Source organism: Pteropus alecto, unplaced genomic scaffold (assembly GCF_000325575.1).
Source record: "Pteropus alecto unplaced genomic scaffold, ASM32557v1 scaffold160, whole genome shotgun sequence".
Taxonomy (NCBI): domain Eukaryota; kingdom Metazoa; phylum Chordata; class Mammalia; order Chiroptera; family Pteropodidae; genus Pteropus; species Pteropus alecto.
In genome coordinates this window covers 18,559-31,961 of record NW_006429864.1, presented here as the reverse complement: position 1 = coordinate 31,961, position 13,403 = coordinate 18,559, and the positions used below count along the sequence as shown (strand labels likewise).

Genomic DNA, 13,403 nt, shown 5'->3' with positions numbered 1-13,403 from the left:
CAGTATGGTCAATCCGAAATCCCTGTCATGCCCATGGGGGAGCATTAAGTCAATGTGACCATGGGTACATCTTTATTCTGGGCTTTGCACTCATTATTGTGGTGCAACAAAGAGTCCCTCCACCGGTCTATGTGCCACATCACTCTCTAACGTAACACAGCAGGCGATTTCTCACTGGGGGACTTTTTCCCTTTAACTATAGAGACTTCTCTGTCTCTCTGCAGCTGCTCAAGCTTCACACTTTAAATGCAGAGATGTCCTCAACTTTTTCTGTGAGTCTGCTGATTACTGTTTCTAACTGCTCCTGCACATATCTGTGCAATGCTAAAATTATTCATCTCTGCTGTAATCTGGCTTAGTCTTTTGTAGCATTATAAAATTCATGTTGTATTTCCTTGCTGCCTAATAGACAGCGGGGCCTGATGTCCTCCATTTCTTTTTGCAGTGTGAGTTGATGGTGGTGGCAGGAATGAGATCACCCTGGTTTCTGGTGGAAGAAAAACAGATCCCAGATTTAATGCTACCCGAGGAAGTGGCTTGCAATAGATGAGAATCGTGGAATCTGATTGTCTCAGTGTAATCATCTCATATAGCCTTCCACCCTGAATACATCCTTGGTGCTGTTGAACCACTGTGCATGCATTTGTTGCCTTCAAGGTTCCTTTCAAACCATAAAGCATCAGACAAAGATAGGTTATTACACATTTACAGGGTGCCATTTCTAATAGTAGCATCTGGTAACCCAGTTTACCCGTTTCCAAATTCCTCCCAGACAGTCATATTTTTTCTGGGTAAAGTTTGCTGAGGAAAGTCTTCTTTATGGCATTCTTCAGCTCCTTGTTCCGGAGACTGAAGATGATGGGGCTGAGGAAGGGGGTGAGGACCGTGTAGGTGATGCCCATCAGGGTGTCTCCTTCCAGAGACTGGGGACCCTTGGGCTTGAGGTAGATGACAGAGGCGAAGCCATAGTGAACGACCACTACAGTGAGGTGGGATGCACAGGTGGAGAAGGCCTTGTGCCGGCCCTCGGCTGAGGGGATCTTCAGGATGGTGGCCACGATGAAGGCGTAAGAGAGAAGGATGAGGAGACAGCAGCCCAGCAAGGCCATGATGCACACCAGCCCCACACCCCTGGTCACATCTGGTACATTATTTCCACAGGCTAACTTCAACAGTGGTGGCACGTGACAAGCAAAATGGTGGACCTCATTAGGTCCACAGAAGGTGAGGTGGAAAATGGCTATTGTCACCACCAGCCCCATGACTGAGCCACCAGCCCAAGACCAGGCCACCAGGCAGGCACAGCCACGGGGGCTCATGAGCACGTTGTAGCGCAGGGGGTGGCAGATGGCCACGTAGCGGTCGTAGCCCATGACGGTGAGCAGGAAGGAGTGAGTGAACCCAAACATGAAGGAGAAGAACATCTGGCTGGCACAGGCCGTGAGGGCGATGGAGCGGTGGGTGGAGAGCAGGTCGGCCAGCATGCGCGGGATGATGGCGAAGGTGTAGAGGATCTCGGAGACGGAGAGGGTGCACAGGAAGAGGTACATGGGCGTGTGGAGGCTGCGCTCGCCCCAGATGGTGGCCATGATGAGCAGGTTCCCCAGCAGCGTGAACATACATCAGCACAGGAACAGGGCGAAGAATGGGGGAAGGCAGAGAAGCCAACGAGGATGAATTCGGTCACTGCTGAGAGGTTGGCTCTCTGCATGGGGGCTGTGCCTGGGGGAGGTGTGACAGGGAGAGGTCAGCTACTGGATGGAGAAGGGTCATCATCTTTCATCTGGACCTGCCCAAGGGGCTTCTCCTGATAAATGACAACTAATATTAATTGAGTTTCCACTCCATCCCTCTTATGACCTAATCCTCTCATCAACCTAGTGAAATAGATACTGTTTTTATCACCCCCATTTTGAGTACCTTGAGCATACTCATTGAGAATATTAGGGTATGGAGAGACTAAGCAGTTTGCTCAAGGTAAATCTGTTAAATGGCAAAGCCAAGACTTGAACCCATGGCTGGCTATCTCCCTTGTAACCCTCTAGTTTGTCTCCAAAAATAAAAATGTTCTTTTACTGGAACTTCCGGTCATTGCTGCTCTGCCCTCCTACTCCTTTCTGATAAATTTTGTTCTTCCCAAAATTTTAGATACCACAAGACGTCCCTACCCCAAGACTATAACTCCTTTGACCAGCGTGCAACTCTAACTTAATAGAAATCAATCAGATTCTTCCTCTGGAGTTATCCATGCCAGAAATCAGAGGCAGGAGACTGTGTGGAAATACTGTTCTGTTTTTTTCTGGCTCCCATGAGACATATCAGTATGTTCAGAGGTGATGCAACATAGCCATCACACAAAGGGATGTGGGAGTCAGCCAATGTGAGTTAGCATCCCTGCTCTGCCTATTGCACAAACTTTAGCAAGTTTTATCACCTCTCTGTATCTCTATTTCCCCTTACCTACCTCAAAGAGCTGTTGTGAAAAATAAACGAGCTATTCTTGGGTTGTGACCTGGCACACAGTGGGTATTGATAATTAAAGTAATACTCCAAGTGAGCGAAAGTACATAGTCTGCGCTCAGTAAATAACATCAATTTAATGAGGTATCAATGTTCCTTTATGAATAATTTAACTTTTTAAAGGGTTTTATTTTATTAGGTAATATAAAGTTGTAAAGGCAGTAAACCACTAATCTTTCTATGGATTTGTCTGTTCTAGACATCTCATATCAATGAGATCATATGACATGTGGTCATTTGTGTCTGGTTTCTCTCACTCAGCATATTTTCGAGGTTCATCATAGTGCTTCATTTCTTTTCATTATATAGATGGCCCACATCTTGTTTATCTATTCACCAGCTGATGAACATTTGGGTTGTTCCCATTTTTTCACTCTTGTGCTGCTATGAACATTCATGTAGCAGTTTAAAGCACATCAGTGATTGCCAGGGGCTGGGGAGATGGAAGAATGGGGAGCGACTGCTAGTGGGTATGAGATTTCCTTTTGGGGTGACAAGAAAGTTCTGGAATTAGACAGAGGTGGTGGTTATGCAACATCATGAATGTACTTGATGCCACTAAATTGTATGCTATACAACGGCCAAAATGGTAAATTTTATGTTATGTGTATTTCACCACAGTTTTAAAAATTGACAAAAAGTAAAAAATGCCCTTCGAGGTCCTTAATTAAGCCGTGACAGGTCGATAATCAGATGTGAAGGGGAAACCAGTCAATCTGGTGACTGGAAGCTGAATTCCCCAAACATCACTGGTTCCAGAATTTCTTGGAATCACTTGCATCTTGCCTTCACTTCTGGGTCAGCATCTGCCGATAGGTCCCCAGGATGGTGGCCCCACTCAGTCCTGTCACTCTGGGATCTTACAGGAGCAAGTCAAAGTCAATGACTTAGAAACAAGAGCCTCCAGAAAGAGACTGAATGGGTGAGACCGGGGTCGCTCGGGTGGTGTTCACAGCCTCCCATGGTCTCCAATGTCTAGTACAAGGTTTCTCAACTGTGGGACCTGACATTTGGGGCCAGATCATTATTTACTGGGGTCAGGGAGCTGTCCTGTGCACTGTAAAGTGTTAGCAGCATCTCTGGCCCCTACCTGCTAGATGCCAGTACCTCTGCTCAGTTGTGACAACCAAAAATGTCTCCAGACATTGCCAGCGTCCCCATGGGGGCAAAATTAAGGATCTAGAGAGTGCAGTTGCAGTTCCTCGGTATGCTCTTTCTGCCTGGATCCTGATTCCTCTCCTCTCCACCTGCAAATGCCTAGTTAGCTTTAAGATTCAGCTTAAATGTCACCTTTGTGCAGCCCTCTTGGACATTCTTTTCCCAAAGCAGATTTAATCCCTCATTCCTGGATGCTTCCAAAACAATGATTCCTGAGTGAGTTTAAAAATCCTTGCTCCTAACTTTGTCATGCCCTTTGTCATAATGTGTCCTATTGGAGAAGCAACTGTCTCTGGCACTGGATTTTGATTTCTTGATGAGAATAGCTACCCTTTAGTAGATGTGTCCCATTGTGACTTGCGAACCCTTAACTGCTCCCTCCACGGAACCAAAGGACTGGGACATGACCGAAACCTGAGCGCCAAAACCCTTTCAGAAGTGAAAGGGAGAACTGGTACTGAAACTCCTTAAATCTTGCCGGGAACCCTGGATCAGGGAGACAGATTTGAGCCTTGCCTCCTATCTCCTTGCTGACCAAACTCACAAATAAAAGCTCTTTCTTTTCTCAAAAGCTGGGGCCTCTGTATTGGCTTCTATGCACGTTGGTCAGCAAGCCCTTGCTCAGCAACACTGTGGACCAGGCACCTGTGCTTCTTATTAAATGCGTTTCTTATGAAATCTTTACTACCACATTATGAAGCACCTTCTATGATCCCCATTTTATAGATGTGGCAGCTGAATCCCACAGAAGATGCATCACTTGCCTATGGGACCACAGCTCCAGATCTGAACCTACATCTGCTTGACCCCAAAGCCTGTTTTCTTAACCTCTCTGTTACACTCACCACTTACTACTGGTGGCTGTTAATGAACATCAGAGGCCACTTCCAGGACCAGAGAGATGTTGGCCTCACAGTGCCATTCCTTTCACACACTCCTTCCTCATATTAATCAAGATCACAAAATCCACAGCCATGAAGAAAGAAAGGGAGGAGTCCTATGATAACATGAGAGCTGGCCATGTCCTGGGGAGAAGGTCCAGGTCTGCATATATCACCTCTGAAGTGATGGGGGTGCAGAATGCAGCCAAGAGGGCTGTCTGTTTATTTTGGAAAAGGCAAAACTATGGAGACAGTAAAAAGATGTGTGGTTGCTAGGGGGTCTGTGTGGGAGAGGAAGGGGTGAATAGATGGAATTCTGGGCATTTTTTAAGTTGGTAAAACTGGTCTGTATGATACTGTAATGGTGAACACATGGCATGTGTCAAGATTCATGGATGTACAACACCAAAAGTTAACCCAAATGTGAACTGTGGGCTTTAGTTAATAATAATGTGTTAATATTGGTTCAGCAACTGTAAAACAGGTACCTCACAAATGCAGGATAATAATAGAGGAAACTGTGCAGGGAGAGGGTACATAAGAATTCCCTGTGCTAGATGCTCAATTTTCTGTAAACCTAAAACCGCTCTAAAATATAAAGCCTATTCATTTTTTTTAAGTAAAAAAAAAAAAAAAGCCATAGAACCATGATGGGTGTGGGTCCAGAACAGCAGAGAGGGGAGACTAATACCTCCTGATGCTGATTCACCAGGAGGACACCTAGAGGGTTCCTCTGTAAGTAACTGAGTTGAGAGAGAGAGAGAGAGAGAGAGAGATTGAGAAAACCCACAGCACAGCTAGGCCAATCCCCATCCAGAAACTTGGGGGCCATTCCCATTAAGAACAAGTCCTGCCTGCATATACCCCAAGGGCAGGGTTTCCCAACTTCAGCATTAGGGACATGTGAGGCTGGAGCATTCTTTATGATGGGGGCTTTCCTGAGCATTGCAGGATATTGAAGAGTATCCCTGGCACCTATGGATGCCAGTAGCATCTCTCAATTGTGATCATCAAAAATATCTTCATGCATTGTCAAATGTCCCCTGGGGGAGCAGAACTGCCCCTGGTTGAAAATCACAGGCTAGGCCTGCCTTGTTTCTCAAATCCTAACTTGCCTTACCCGTCTGCCCCCATTCTGGCTGTGTCTTCTTAGTGAGCTGTTTAGTTTTCCTCTGCATCATCCCTCACATCTCAGCCACCTCTTCTCTCCCTTTTCTCTCCTTCTTTTCATCCTTAACTCCTTACTATCATCCCACCTATCCACCCCTGCCCCCACCTAATACTTTACACGTTCAAGAGGTGGCTAAAGCCACTCAACCCTGAATCCTCTTATTTCTCTCTTTTCTCTGCCTCTCCTCAATTCTTTTACAATTGGTTTCTGGCCAGGACAGAGAGGGGAGAGGCAAAAAGTCAGACATGTCTGGGTAATTTTTAAAGGCAACTCTTCTCTCTGCACTTGAGTTTTCTCATCTGACCAGTGAAGCTTCCTCATAAGGTAATCATACTGCCTTGAAGCTAGGAAGTGGAGCCCTGCTTATCCCCACCCCGTAGCTTCAATTTACACAATGAGTTGTATAAACAGGGGACTTCTCTGAGTTCAGGGCAGATGCTGGTTCTCCAAGTGTCTACTGGAAAGGAGGAAAGATGACTCACCTGGGGCTCAAGGCCTTCTACCTGTTTCTGCCTCACTCCAGTGGGAGGCCCTGGCTTGGTGTTTCCCGCAGGTGAGGGCTGTACAGGTGAAAGCTAGAGTGCAAGGTGAGGAGTCTGCTGCCCTAAACACGCCAGGTTGACAGAGGGGTTACTTGACCTGGACCTTCGTTATTTATTGCGCCTCTGTTCCCAGCCCGGTGCCTTCTCTTGCTGTGGTCCTACTACCTCTGCTTCTGCTACCAGCATGGTGGGTACCCCTGGGGACTCTGCAGGGGGTGGGGGGACAACCTCAGGGAAACAGTCATCATTTTCCCTCCCTCCCTGCCTGCTAGGGGTGAGTCAATTACCTGAGCTTCTCAGGGCCTTGAGCAGAGTCCAATACTCTGCAAACTGGGATTTGGGGCCCTGGCTGCAGGTGTTGGCAAGAGAATAGCCCTGCCATTGCCCACTGGGGCTGAGGAGGCTGCCTGGCATGTAACTCTACCTCATCCTTCCCCATCCAGGTCCCTGACCCGATTTAATGTCTTTTTAAAGATTTTAAAAATCAAACAACGCACAGGTATTTATTTCTTCTTATTAAGTAATTGAAATGCCACAAATGGGGCTAAAATTTATGCAATGGCCAGCCACGCAATCATGATGACGAATTTTTTGGGCCTCCTTACAGACCATTGTCTGCATGTGGTATGTGAACAAACACAAACTCATTTCGTGGGGTTTGTTGTGCTTTTGGGAGGGAGTGTTTTATTTCTGAGGTAACATAAAAGTAACCACTTTAAAGTGAATAATTCAGTGGCATTTAGCACATTCACTGTGTTGTGCAACCACCACCTCTATCTAGTTCCAGAACATTTTCGTCACCCCAAAAGGAGATCCTGTTCCATTAGCAGTTGTCCTCCCTCCAGCCCTTGGCAACCACATATCTGCTTTCTGTCTCTACGAATTTGCCGGTTCTGGAAATTTCATACAGATGGAATCACACAATATGTGGCCTTTGGGCTCTGGCTTTCTTTGCTCAACATGTTTTTGAGATTCCCCCATCTTGAAGCATCTATCAGTGCTTCATTTCTTATCATGCTTGAGCAATATCCCTTTGCACGGACAGACCATGTTTTGTTTATCTGGTCATCCATTGATGGACATTTAGGTTATTTCTGCCTATTGGCTATCGTAAATAGTGCTGCTATAATATTTGTGCACAAAAATTTGTTTGAATTTTTCCAATTCTTTGGGGGTTACGTAACTAGGAGTGAAATTGCTGAGTCATAAGGTAATTCTGTGTTTAATTTTTGATGTACCATCAGTTTTCCATACTGTGTGTTTTAACACAGATATGATTGTCCTCTAAGTACTTCTCTACAACTTGGCTTTTTCACTCAACATCTTGGAATGATATCCATATTAGTTTTTTGTAGACCAAGGTTTCTCAACCTGGACAGTGTTGACATTTGGGGTTAGATCATCCTTGTGGTGGAGGGGGGCATCCTGTACATTGCAGGATGTTTAACAGCATCCCTGGTGTCCACTCCCTAGATGACAGTAGCCTCCTTACCCTAGCCATGACAAAAATATCTCCAGACATTGCCAAGTGTCCCCTCAGAGGCAAATCACCTGTAGGTGAGAACCACTGCTATAGAGTTACCTCACTTATATAAAATTTAATATTCAATTTTATGAATATTTGCAGTGTCTCTTTAACTAGGAGACCTTGGTTGCTTCCAATTTTTCAATGTTATTAGGAGTAATGCAATACATATCCTTGTATGTCTTTTATTACACACAAGCACTATCTGATTCAAATACAAATTAAGCGATGAGATGATCAGGTCTTAGGAAATATAATTTTTAAATTTAAGAAGAATTGCCAAATTAAACTTCCAAAAGGCTGTGCTAATTCTCACTTCCAGTTTCTGTGTGTTGGAGGATATATTTCCCACACCTTCGCTAATGCTCGATAGAGTGAAACTTAAGTTTGCCATTATGGTTGCCAAGTAGTCTCACATTGTCATTTTAATTTATATTTCCCTAATTTCAACTTGTAGGGTTGAAAGTCTCCATTGTTTATAAACCATATGAGTTTTCTCTTTATGAATGTCTAATCGAAGCCTTTCCTCATTTTCCTGTTAGATTGCCTTGTTCTTATTTATTGTCAAGCATTTAAAAAAAATTTTAAAGAGATTCTAGATACTAATTTTGTCTACAAATCTTTTCCTTTTGCTTTCTCTTTCTCGTGCCTTAATACAGTTCCTGTCAGAAACATTCTTCTTGGTTTCTTTGAGTGCTTTTATAATATAGGTTTAGGGGTGAAAAACTACAACATGTAAGTTTGCTGCCTGTTTTTATAAATAAAGTTTTATTGAAACACAGCCATGCCCATTCAGTGACGTCATGGTTGTTTTTGTGCTACAATGGCAGAGTCGAGTAGTGACAGAGATAGGTGGCTTATAATGTCAACAATATTTACTATCTGGACATTTACAGAAAAAGTTTGCCAAGCTCTCAAACTTTAGTCTACCAAAAATATTGTGCAAACTTTTCAGGTTGAGTTTTAGCTTTTTAAAAAGACATTATTTGTTTAAAAGCAGTTTTATTTCACAACAAAATTAATGTTGTATCCATGGGCCAAGAAAAACCACCATGAAAAGCTTTCAATTTCAGTTAATATTTAACAAAGGAGCCGAGGGAATCCAGTGGGGAAAGGATGGTCTCTTCAACAAATGGTGCTGGGAAAACTGGATAAACACACACAGAACAATGAGATTAACCTCTATCTTACATTACTCACAAAAATTAACTGGAAATGGATCAAAGACTTAAACATAAGACTTAATACAATAAAATTCCTAGAAGAAAATATAGGGAAGAAGCTCCTTGACATTGGTCTGGGCAACGATTTTTGGATGACACCAAAAGCATAGACGACAAGACCAAAAATTGACAAGTCAGACTACATCAAACTTAAAGACTTCTGCACAGCAAAAGAAAAAATTAATGAAATGAAAAGACAACCAACAGAACAGGAGAAAATTTTTACAAATCATATATCAGATAAGAGGTTAATATGTAAAGAACTCAGACAACTTAATAACAACAAAAAAGACAATTTGATTAAAAATGGGTGGAACTAAATAGAACTTTTTTTCAAAGAGGACATAAAAATGGACAAAATGTTCATGAAAAAGTCCTCAACATCACTAATCATCAGGGAAAGGCAAACCAAAACCACAATGAGATATCACCTCACATCTGTTAGAATGACTATTATAATAAGACAAGTGTTGGTGAGGATGTGGAGAAAAGGGAACCCTCATACACTGTTGATGGGAATGTAAATTTGTATGGCTACTACAGAAAACAGTATGGAAGTTCCTCAAAAAAGTAAAAATTGATCTACCGGAGTTCTGGTCAAGATAGTGGAGCAGGTAAACACCATGCTCGCCTCCTCTCACAACTACATCAGAATTACAACTAACCTACAGAACAGCCATCAGTGAAAATCACCTGAATTCTTACTGAACGGAAGTCCTATAACTAAGGGTATACAGAAGAAGCCACATCAAGACTGGCTGGAGGGGCAAAGATGAGGAATAGGCTGGTCCCACAGCCATGTGTGGTGGTTAAAAATTGGTAGGGATATCTCAAGTGTGGAAGTCCCCCTTGGAGGAGCCAGGAGTCCCAGCCCCACATTAGGCTCCACAGCATAGGATTCCAGTGCTGAGAAAAGAAGTCCCCACAACTTCTGGCTGTGAAAACCAGCAGAATTTGTGGCTTAGTGAGATAGGGGGCTGCTGTATTACCAGGTATTCCTCTTAAAGGGCCTTCACATGGACTCATTCACTGATAGACTCACTCACTCTGAGCTCCAGCACTGGGGCAGCAGCTTGAAAGGCACCAGGGACATACAGGGAGCAACTACAACAGGAAGGCACATACAACCCACACAAAGGACACATACAGCTGGAATACCTGGCTCAGGTAATCAGGGAGACTGTGCCACTTGGCCCTATAGGACACCTACTACATAAGGCCACTCTACTAAGACCAGGAGACATAACAGCTCTACCTAATATATAGAAACAAACACAGGGAGGCAGCCAAAGCGACAAAGAAACATGTCACAAATTAAAGGACGGAACAAAGCTCCAGAAAAAGAACTAAACAAAATGGAGACAAGCACTCTTTCAGATGCAGAGTTCAAAACACTGGTTATAAAGATGCTCAATGATCTCAGTGAGAACTTCAAAAAGAAATAGAAAACATAAAAAAGAAACAGTCAGAAATAAAGACTGCAAAAACCAAAATAAAAAATATATTAGAAGGAATCAACAGTAGATTAGATGAATCAGCAACTTTGAAAAGAAGGTGTCAGAAAATATCCAATCAGAACACAAAAAGAAAAAAGAATCCAAAAATATGAGGATAGTTTAAGGGACCTCTGGGACAACATTAAATATGCTAACATTTACATCATAGGGGTTCCAGAAGGAGAAAAGAGAGAGTAAGAAATTGAAAACTATTTAAGAAATAATGACAGAAAATTTTCCTAACCTGGTGAAGGAAATAGACATACAAGTCCAGGAAACACAGAGAATCCTAACCAAGATGAACCCAAAGAGGCCCACACCGAGACACATCATAATTAAAATGCCAAAAGATAAAGACAAAGAGAGAATCTTAAAAGCAGTAAGAGAAAAGCAGTTAGTTACCTACAAGGGAGCACCCATAAGACTGTCAATCGATTTATCAACAGAAACTTTGCAAGCCAAAAGAGATTCAAAGTGGTGAAGAGCATGACCTGCAGCCAAGATTACTCTTTCCAGCAAAGCTATCATTTAGAATTGATGGATAAATAAAGAGCTTCCAGACAAGAAAAATCTAAAGGAGTTCATCACCACTAAACTAGTATTACAAAAAATGTTAAAGGAATTTCTTTAAGAAGAAGAAAAGTAAAAAATATGAATAATAAAATGGTAATAACTTCATATTAGGAATAAATAATTTAAATGTATGGCTTAAATACTTCAATCAAAAGACATAGGGTGACTGAATGGGTAAGAAAAAAACTCTTACATATGCTGCCTAGAAGATGTCACTTTAGATCAAAAGACACACACAGACTGAAAGTAAAGAGATGAAAAAGGTATTTCATGGAAACAGAAATGGAAAAAGGAAAGCTGGAGGTAGCAATACTAATACCAGACGAAATAGATTTTAAAACAAAGGCTGTAACAAGAGACAAAGTAACCCCACTTATGAGTATTTATCCAAAGAAACCCAAAGACCTATTTCAAAGGGACTTGTGCATCCATATGTTCATTGCAGCATTATTTACAATAGCCAAGATATAGAGGCAACTTGGGTGTCCATTAGTGGATGAATGGATAAAAAAGTGTTATATATATTCAATGGAATATTACTTAGTTGTAAAAAAAAAGAATGAAATTTTGCCACCTGCAACAACATGGACCTAGAGGGTATTGTGCTAAGTGCAGAAGTCAGAGAAAGACAAATGTTATATGATTTCACTTATATGTGGAATCTAGAGAATGGAATAAACAAGCAAACAACAGAAACAAGCTCATAGATACAGGAAGCATATTAATAGTTGCCAGATTGGGGGTGGAGGATGGGTGAAGGAGGGAGGGGACTAAAAGGTAAAAATTGGTAGTTACAAAATGTTTAGGGGGATGTAGAGTATATAGCATGGGGAATATAGTCAGTAGTATTGTAAGAACTATGTATGGTGTCAGATGAGTACTGGATTGATCCAGGTGATCACTTCATAAGTTATATAAATGTCTAATCTCTGTGTTGTACACCTGAAACTAATAAATTACTGTATATCAACTGTAATTAAAAAATAGAATATAAATTTTTTTAATGTCAAGAAAAAAAAATATATATATCTACCATATGATCCAATAATTTCACTTCTGGGTATATATCCAAGGGAAATGAAAACTGAATTTCAGAGAGATGTATGTGCTCCTATGTTTATTGCAGCATCATTCACAATAGCTAAGATAGGAAAACAACCTAAATTCCCATCAACAGATGAATGGATAAAGAAGATACGATATACGTGTACAACGGAATATTATTTAGCCATGAGAAAGGAGGATCTCCTGCCACTTGCAACATGATAGACCTTAAGCACATTATGCTAAATGAGATAAATGAGACAGAGAAAGACAAGTATTGTATGATATCGCTTATATGTGAAATCTAAAAAAGTCATACTCGTAAAAAAAACAGAATGGTGATTATCAGGGGATGGTGGTTGGGGGATAAGATCGATCTTGTTTAAGGATATAAACTTACAACAAGTAGTAAATAAGCCATAGAGATCTAATATACGATATCATGAATATAGACAATAACATTGTACTATAGTCATCAAACTTGCTAAAAGACTAAAATTTAATTATCTCGATAATTAAGGTGAACAGAGGTGCTAAATATCACTACGACGGCAATCGTAAACACAATACATAAACATATCAGATTAATACACTGTATACCTTAAATTTACACAATGATATATGTCAAGTATACTCAGTTTAAAAACAAAATACTTGCATGAATAATAAAAAATTTATTTCTACCTTTAAAAAGAAAAAGGGAAAAGAAAAACTACCCCGAGTCCTAGCATTGGTTAGCATTAGTTTATTTCAAGAGGAACCGGATCTAAAACTTCTTCAAAGAGGCTTGGCAAAGTTTCCTGAAGACGCCCTTCAGATCTCGGTTTCGCAGGCTGTAGATGAAGGGGTTCAGCATGGGGGCCACAATTTTGTACATCACAGTAGCTGCCATGTCCATTTGGGTGGCATGTGCGGATGTGGGCTTGAAGTAGACACCAATGATAGTCCCATAGAAGAGACAGACCACGCAAAGGTGAGTGCCACAGGTGGAGAACGCTTTCCACTTTCCTTGGGCTGAAAGCACCTTCAACACAGCCATAGCGATAGGTGTGTAAGAGGCCATGATGCAGACAAAAGGGACCAGAATCACTGGGCCCCCAAGGACCAACACCAGCATCTTGATGTCTTGTGTGTCAGAGCAGGAGATCAAGGCATTAAGGTCGCAGAAGAAGTGTGGGATCCTGTTGGTGCAAAAGGACAAGTGGGTCATCAGAACAGTGTGGATCATGGAGAGGAGGTTGGCTGAGATCCAGGGTACCACTATCAGTGA

At 42.0% G+C, this 13,403-nt stretch overlaps 2 protein-coding genes across 2 annotated transcripts in view; both read right to left on the bottom strand.

Moving 5' to 3' along the window:
* Positions 1–776: 776 nt before the first annotated feature.
* LOC102887376 (olfactory receptor 10H1-like) lies at positions 777–1,711 on the bottom strand. Its single transcript, XM_015586609.1, is given in 2 exon segments — positions 777–1,645; positions 1,648–1,711. Coding segments are annotated over 2 exon segments (933 nt in total).
* Positions 1,712–12,899: 11,188 nt separating this feature from the next.
* LOC102880125 (olfactory receptor 1361) overlaps positions 12,900–13,403 on the bottom strand; it is a 908-nt gene continuing 404 nt past the window's right edge. The window contains exon 2 of the mRNA XM_015586273.1: positions 12,900–13,314. Within this exon, the coding sequence (XP_015441759.1) occupies positions 12,900–13,314 (415 nt within the window). The remainder of the gene's footprint in view (positions 13,315–13,403) is intronic.